Source organism: Nicrophorus vespilloides, unplaced genomic scaffold (genome assembly GCF_001412225.1).
Source record: "Nicrophorus vespilloides isolate i.1.1-1 unplaced genomic scaffold, Nicve_v1.0, whole genome shotgun sequence".
In the NCBI taxonomy this organism is placed as follows: Eukaryota; Metazoa; Arthropoda; class Insecta; order Coleoptera; family Silphidae; genus Nicrophorus; species Nicrophorus vespilloides.
Genome location: NW_017099447.1, coordinates 47,133 through 54,956, shown reverse-complemented (window position 1 = coordinate 54,956; position 7,824 = coordinate 47,133). Strand labels below are relative to the sequence as shown.

The 7,824-nt window shown below is 39.4% G+C and overlaps 3 protein-coding genes across 4 annotated transcripts; 1 reads left to right on the top strand and 2 right to left on the bottom strand.

The window, feature by feature from the left end:
* Positions 1 to 2,599: 2,599 nt before the first annotated feature.
* LOC108564536 (guanylate kinase) lies at positions 2,600 to 3,995 on the bottom strand. 2 transcript variants are annotated; one of them, XM_017923610.1, is made up of 4 exons: positions 3,694 to 3,995; positions 3,563 to 3,643; positions 3,018 to 3,503; positions 2,600 to 2,957 (listed from the first exon to the last, which is right to left on the bottom strand). In XM_017923610.1, the coding sequence occupies exons 3-4, from the start codon at positions 3,490 to 3,492 to the stop codon at positions 2,842 to 2,844; spliced, it is 591 nt and encodes a 196-aa protein (XP_017779099.1). In that variant the 5' UTR covers positions 3,493 to 3,503; positions 3,563 to 3,643; positions 3,694 to 3,995; the 3' UTR covers positions 2,600 to 2,841. The 2 variants fall into 2 exon arrangements, with proteins under 2 accessions (XP_017779099.1, XP_017779098.1); XM_017923609.1 differs by having other exon boundaries at positions 3,699 to 3,994.
* Positions 3,996 to 4,279: 284 nt separating this feature from the next.
* LOC108564535 (EF-hand calcium-binding domain-containing protein 1-like) lies at positions 4,280 to 5,071 on the top strand. The gene has a single exon (XM_017923608.1). It carries the CDS (start codon positions 4,374 to 4,376, stop codon positions 5,049 to 5,051), a length of 678 nt encoding a protein of 225 aa, XP_017779097.1. The 5' UTR covers positions 4,280 to 4,373; the 3' UTR covers positions 5,052 to 5,071.
* Positions 5,072 to 5,089: 18 nt separating this feature from the next.
* Positions 5,090 to 7,550, bottom strand: LOC108564534 (probable ATP-dependent RNA helicase pitchoune). Its single transcript, XM_017923607.1, has 5 exons — positions 7,352 to 7,550; positions 7,178 to 7,285; positions 7,005 to 7,121; positions 5,394 to 6,773; positions 5,090 to 5,328 (listed from the first exon to the last, which is right to left on the bottom strand). Exons 1-5 carry the CDS (start codon positions 7,449 to 7,451, stop codon positions 5,168 to 5,170), a joined length of 1,866 nt encoding a protein of 621 aa, XP_017779096.1. The 5' UTR covers positions 7,452 to 7,550; the 3' UTR covers positions 5,090 to 5,167.
* Between the last annotated feature and the right edge of the window lie 274 nt (positions 7,551 to 7,824).

Genomic DNA, 7,824 nt, shown 5'->3' with positions numbered 1-7,824 from the left:
TATGTAGAACCAAAATCAAATTAACAAAATTATTATCATTACGAAAAAGGGAAAACATAATCGCATTCAAATTAATTAAATAAATTGATTCAAATGTAATCAATTGATGAAATTGAAATGAAATTGAGATCTTCTCCAAATCAATAGCAATTTAATGCAACCTAAACTAAAACATAGAAATAAAACGGAAATACGGACAAGAACAAAGGGAATCAATTAATTAATAATTTTGAATAGGCGCATTAATTTAAAAATATAAAAACCTGAAAAGAATTTACAAAGAGAATGCAAAACTAATTAATAATTTTCAATTGCCGCATTAATTTAAAAATATGAAAAAGAATTTATGGAAAGGAGTTAAGATTGGCGTAGTAATAATTGAAATTATCAAAAACCTGAAAAGAATTTATGAAAAAGAAGCAAAAGTAATTAAAATTATGAAAAATATTTTTAGATTGAGGTGGGAGGGCTGCTTGTTGTGAATCTCGTGTGGTATAAAATCACTTACTACTTGATGTCTTCATCTGCATCTCTGCACATCTCCATCTCAACCCTCGTTTTTGGTTGGCACTCACGAATACTCACGATAATTTAACAAAAAAATACGCACAAAACTCCCGCAAATCTAACACTCCGTGATTCTAATGTAAATAAATGTATAGAACTCACGGTTGAAAAACAAGAGCCGAAGCCTTAAATTTGTTTTCAAAATAACGAACAAACACTGTAAATCAGAATGTAAGACTAAGAATCGGCTAATGACCAAGACTTTTCTTAAGGACATCTGTCGCGAGACAAAAAGAATGAAATTTCGGGGAAAACGCGAACCCCTAGATCCGCTGTGATCTGTTGGTGATTGCTCGCATATTACGGATACGAGCAACGACCTTAACGGATGCACCTCGAGAAGGTTTTAGCACAGGCGGTCTTGCCATTCCATGCGAATCACTGCGAACGTGATTAACGCATAGAATGACCTGGTATTTTCAATACCTTGCATCCATATAAATAGCAAATAAATAATAAAAACTATTGAAGCTGTAAAGTTTTGAATTGCTCACCATTGATCAGCATCGTCGTCGCTGGTTACGGTTCGGAACTGCGACTATTTCCACGTAACAAGAAAGCCCCGAATTTTCATTAATTAAGGCTCGAATCTAATTGGAATTATGTTGACTTAAGAAAGGGACGCGCACAACTGCGACAAAGTGACGCCACAATCGTACCAACCGGTAACTGGTTGTAGCTGGTACGCAATTTTTTTTATTGCAATAAAAATGCGTTGGTATCAAAAAATAAACAAAAAAAAAAGTAGCGGAGGGAAAGCGTCGGTTCGCCATTTTGTTAGCGTCCAAATTTCTAATTAATTAACGCGAATTTCTCAATTACGAGTTATAATGGTAAATGCACATTTTAACACAATCTGCGCAATCGATTAGCGAAGAAATTGGGAGACTTTCAATGCAATTCGATATATTTTTTTATTATTTTAATTAGATTCATCACTAACCTTTAATTGCCGCTAAATCTAATAGGGTTGTGATCTCCGACGATGGTTTTCTCAAAACATCGGATTTAAACCAGTTGCACAACAATTTTGAACTTTTAAAACCGAATTGCTCACTGACTCTGCCGACGAATTGAAGAACGAACTCCGACTGAGAGTAAAATTCCGCGAAGCGACGCAGACGCAGTAGGTGATGCCAACTGTTTAAATTGTTTAAATTGTTAATAACATTAAAACTCCCTCTTGTGAATCAATTGAGAAACACAATAGCGCCAATGTGACAAAAAAAAGCAATAAATTATTAATAAATTGTTAATTTTCTAATTATTCCGGCTAAAACGAAAGCATTAAGCCGCAATTAACGCAATCAGATTGTAGATGAATTTAAGTTTTTGATAGTGACAAGTTCTCCTAAAGTCTCAAATCACAGTCCTGTTTCCTCATTAACTCAATATCTTGAAAGGAAATTATTGGGACTGCGATTCTATCACGATGTAGACCTTACTCAAAGCATTCATACTTTAAAGTTTGGATTACGCCTTGCTTCTTCTATTCACATTACCCAAAATCTATACTGAAAATTCTGAAACCAAGACTCATCTAAATGGTAGAGGCTCTTTCTAGACGGAAGCAGCAGGCGAAAGCAACAAAAAAATGATCATTTTAAATTATGTTTTGGTTAATTATAATCAAATTAATAAGTAGTGTTTTAAACAGCGCTAAAAGTAGTAAACTTGGTATGTGGGTTTACAACTCGAATTAAATATGATTTGTGTGCCATCTAAGGGTTTCATGTTAAAGCGTATAGTTCACCCAGTTTTGGCGCTGGTTTTCAAATAGTAGCATCATCTATTGTTATAATTTCGTAACGTAATTTGAATTTCAAATTCTATTATTGATTATTTCATTGCTATATTTGAGCTTATATAAGCTGCTAATATAGTGTTTTATATTGCATATGTAAGAATACATAAATGACATTTGCAAATTATATAAATCAGTTTGATTGGATAAAGGTTTTTTTTTATAATGGGAGATTGTCGAAGTCATTTAAAATATATTTATTAATAAATACAAATGTAATATATGGATCTGCATAGAAATAATATATGAAGTGTGAACAACAATATTTTGGCACCTCGAACAATGAAATATCCAGTTTGCAATTAGCATAAATATCAATACGTGCCAATACATTCAGTAAGCAACTACTACTACATGGACATTGCACTATTTTTAATATCTTATGTAAAAGGGGAATGTTGCTAACAATATATTCTAATGGTTTGTACTTGCTCTATTGACAAAATTATCGTTGCTTGCCTCACTTTTCCTCAATACCTTGAACTGCCTTCGAGGACTTTCTCATTGATGAAGGCATTCAGCCTTGCGTACGCACTGTCCAGGTCATCGTTTACTATGATAATATCAAAATTACCTGGTACAATACCTGCAAATATATTTTTTTATTGATGATGATGTCAGTTGTCTTCAATTGTAATTTACTCACCGTATTCGATTTCTTCTTCAGCATGGCTCAGTCTCAGTTTGAGACTCTCTTCAGTTTCGGTGTTTCTAGCGAGCAGACGCTCCTTCAGCACTTCTATCGAGGGTGGATTGATGAAAATGTAGTGCGGTTTGAGGTCGGACTGCTTCACCTGCTTGACGCCCTGCATCTCGATGTCCAGGATGCAGACCTTGCCGTTCTTGAAGACGGTCTCGATGGCCGCCTTGCTGGTACCGTACAGATTCCCGCCGAACGTCGCGTTCTCGATGAACTCACCGTTCTTGATGGCGTCGACCATCGCCGACTTCTCGATGAAATGGTAATGGACGCCGTTCTCTTCGCCGACGCGTGGCTTCCTGGTGGTGTGGCTTATGCAGAATCCGAACTTTTCGGGATGGTCGGTCATCAGGCGGGTCAACAGGGTGCTCTTGCCGGACCCGGATGGACCGCACATGACTATCGGACGTGACCCTATCATCGCCGATAGAACTGCAAAAAAACGAGAAACGTAGAAGAAATATGGCTCGTCGTCCTCCTAATATACGAACCTTTGAATAACCGAATCGTGCTGAACGCAACACAAATATGTGTGGAATGGGAGAGATATTAGACGAATTACTTCGACTTATCTAAAACGAATTAATTCAAGGAAAGCACGGAACAGGCGATGACCTCGCACCTCACCTCACGCTATATTATTGATCGGGTTGGCTTTGCACGAAGGGTGCTCCTGTTTCCTCTTCTTCGAAATGTTCTGATTCTGCTGGTAAACAACAATAGATCGTTTCGAAGATTCTCGTGCGGTCGTCCAAACAACACTGCTCTCTTATTCGATGGTTTTCAACATAAGGACGACTTGCTCACAATGAAACGTTAGAGAGCGCTATAGAGCTTTGAGGTTAACAAACCATGAGTATATTTTAGCGGAGGATCTGATTCACTGCTTTTAATAGCAGTTCTCGAAATTCCGATCCAATTCTCTATAATCGTTTCCACATGTTCATTCCAATCCACGTCTATTCCCTTTTACGATTATTAAGCCAACTATTCATTTCTAATCTAACAGTTAAATATCTAAAACTTAACTCGAGTTCAATTTTCAATAAGCGAGTAAAAGAATAAGCTTTTTCTTGCATGTTAAATTCAGAAAGTTTGGACGCGATGCTCGGGTTTATTGACTTTGAATTTGAAAAAAGTGTAAACATGTTTTTTATATAAAATGCTGCCAAAAATGATTGTCAACTCATCGTAATTACTGACGCATATAGAGAGCAAAACTATATGAGAGTTAAATAAAATTAATTTTAAGTTTAAATAAAATTGAATAGTGAATCGGCGTTGAAATAAGGAGAGCTCAAGATGTCGTACGGTATGACGCTGGATTTGTCCATGGATCCCATGGAGGAGACCCGCATCAAAAAGAAGTACTATCGCCTGATCAAGGATCTGACGAAGAAGCATCACTTTAATCAAATGGAAATCGAAAGTTTGATCCTGATTTTCCACAAGATCCGCAAGGACGGTGACATGAAGCTTCCAGGCATCACCAAGAATCAGTTCCTCGACGTCCTGCACAACGGCTTCGATATGACCGACGACGCGCTGATGGACCGAATATTCACGGCCCTCGAGACCGCCGGCACCGTCCATCCGACTATGATCTCGATGGAGACGTGGACGTCGGCGATGTCGCTGTTCATCAAGGGTACTTTAGACGAGAAGATCGACCACTGCTTCGCCGTTTACAACTTGATGGGAGACGGGATGTTGGGTAGGGACAGCATGTTTCATCTGCTGAAGAAATCGCTCATCAGTTCGGGCAGCGACGACGACGCGGAGGAATCGGTCAAGGATATGATCGAGATCATCACGAAGAAGATGGATTTGGATCGGGACGGGAAGATCTCGTACAGCGACTTCAAGCAGACGGTTACCACGCAGCCGATGCTCTTAGAGAGTTTCGGCCAATGTCTTCCGTCGCGAATGGCCGTGCACGCATTCGCATCGACGATATTCGCAGAACCAGGCAAATTGTAAACGTACTCTCAACCTTATAAATGTATTTATTTATTCATTTAAATAACTCTAAAAAGAAAAAAAATAATATTGGAAGGGGCACGGGTACAAAAGTTGTTTGTAATTGTTATATGTAATCATCGCGAGAATTGCCTTCCGTCGCCTCCGCTCCGTTCGCCCCTCTTCCTTTGGGGTTGTCTGAAAATGTTACGTTTCTTCGAGTCCGTGCTCTTGTCGTTCCTGTACTGTCCGAATCCCGCCCTCTTCGTGGCGTTCTCTGATTTCTTCGCATTCACTTCTAAAACAAACAGCAAATAAATGATTTAGTAACGTTAGCTAAATATAATATGTTCGTGTACTCACTCAAATCGACTGCCGGAGGTGTCTTGAAACCGAAAGACACTGCCAACTTGGCAAAGTCCAGAGTGCTGATGTCAAAGATGGTCTTCAGAGAATGGGAATCGTACGCACGGACGTAAGCCTTGAACGCCTCCTTCGCAGACATGTTGAGGAAGTAGTTCTGTCCGATCAGCTTCTCCAGCTGCAATTGAATATCGGCGATCTTCGACCAGGAGAACTCGAATTCGTTCAGCGGCACCTTCGCCTGCTTCAGGTACTTGAGGAATCCCAGCTCCGGTGGACTGAGGATCAGCAAGGCGTGACCGCTGCTGCCTTCTCCGCGCGCCGTTCTTCCCACCCTGTGGATGTACTCCTTCGGATCATCTGGAGGATCGTACTGCACGATCCAGTTGACGGCCGGGATATCCAAACCTCTGGCCGCCACGTCCGTGCAGAGCAGGATGCCGCTTTCGGCGTTGCAGAACTGGAAGAACGTCGTCGTACGTTTCATCTGCTTCTGCCTGCCGTGGATGGACATCACCGGCAGATCGATGTAATTGAACAGCTCGTGATGGAACTTGACGGACATGCAGGAACTGAAGAACACCATCACCTTCTTCCTGCGGTTCTTCTTCAGGAAAGTGAAGAGTACCAGCAGCCGTTTGTCCACAGGACACACGATGTAGCCCTGCTCGAGACCGGAAACTGTAGCCATTTCCTTGTTATCGTCGACGCCCACGTAAACCGGCTCCTTCTTGAGCGCGAGCGATGTCAGCATTTCAGTTTTCTCGCTTTGCGTGGCACTGAACAGCATCGTCTGTCTCCTCTTCGGCAGCAAGTTTATGATTTGCTTCATCTCCTCTTCGAAACCAATGTTTAAAATTCTGTCAGCCTCATCAATTACCAAGCACTGCAGATTCTTGTACAGGAAATCCGGAGTATTTTGCAGATGATCCAACAAACGTCCCGGGGTCGACACCAAGATGTTAATACCCTTGTTCAGCTTCTCTGCTTCGGCCTGCCTATTTGCGCCACCCATAATCAAACCGTATGTGTGCACGTGGTATTTCATCAGCTCCTTAAGTACTCCAAACGTTTGCATGGATAACTCTCTGGTCGGAGAGATGATGATAACGCCAGTTCCGTTGCGAGGCGCGAATTTAATTTTGTAGACCAACTCTATGACAGGTATGAGGAAAGCCAACGTTTTACCGGATCCGGTTTTAGCAGCACCCACGAGATCTCTGCCCTCCAGCAACGGGGGAATCGAACGTGACTGGATCTCAGTCATCGCAGTGAAACCCATATCCGCGATACCTCTCAACGTATTCTCGCACACCTTATCCTTTAGAGATGTAAACAAATTGTTGCTCAATATTTCCAAACCAATTGAGGAACCAGGCACTGCCAAAAATTAAAAGAAAACACACAATTTAATAACCGTCCCATTTTCAGAATAATGAACAATTATATTCAATATGAAATCAGCATTTGTGTAATTTCAACAAATGACTTAATGTCTCAACTCAAAGTGTGTAAACACCAAGGAGACAATGAATCCAAATTCATATTCGCCTTTAATTCATCATCCAACAATCAATTGCACTTATTATAAAAGTAATATTATTAACTTACATTGCTCTGGTTTCTCTGTAGATACAACATCCTCATTTTCTTCTTCTACAGCAATCTCTGCATCATCACTATTCTTTTCTAAATCTAAATCTGCTTTCTTTTTCGTTTTTTTCCTTTCTGAAAATTAAACTTAATCAGTTAACCGTATTCTGCTGTATGTGAAAATTATTTACTTTTCTTTGGTCCAGCTTCATCCTCGTTCAACCTTTTGCCATTCTTCAAATCTTCCTTCGTCAATAATTTAATCTCTTCAGGCTCTGGTGAGGCAGTGGCTGCAGCTTCTAAAACAATGAGAACAAAACTTTTACTATTTGAAAAAGGCTACATTTTCCAAAAAAACCACTTACCTTTCTCGACTTTTTCGGCCTCTTTCTTCTGCACCAGCTTCAACTTATTCTTCTCCCTCTTCTTTATTTTTCTCATCAACACTTTATCTGGAATCGACATGTTTCCTTGTTCACTTCACACCGAATGAGAGGGAATAAACAGAAACACGTGCGACTATCGTCAATGATGACAGAAGTTAGGTTATGATCCAGAAGAGATGTCAACAAGGTACCAAGCATACCAACTATAACTAGTTAGCGTAACTAGTTAGTTACGTGCAGCGTTGCCGTAACTGAGTTGATAAAAAATTTGAAATTTTACTTAAAAGTTACTTAAATTTTTGTTATTTCTCTTTAACTATAATCTGATTTAAAAGACATATTCATAGTTATATAATAAAGATAGTTAAATCTTGAAATAATTATTATTACTTTGTGTTTTATTTAATTATATTTAATATGAATCAAATATATTTTAAAATATTAGTTTTCTT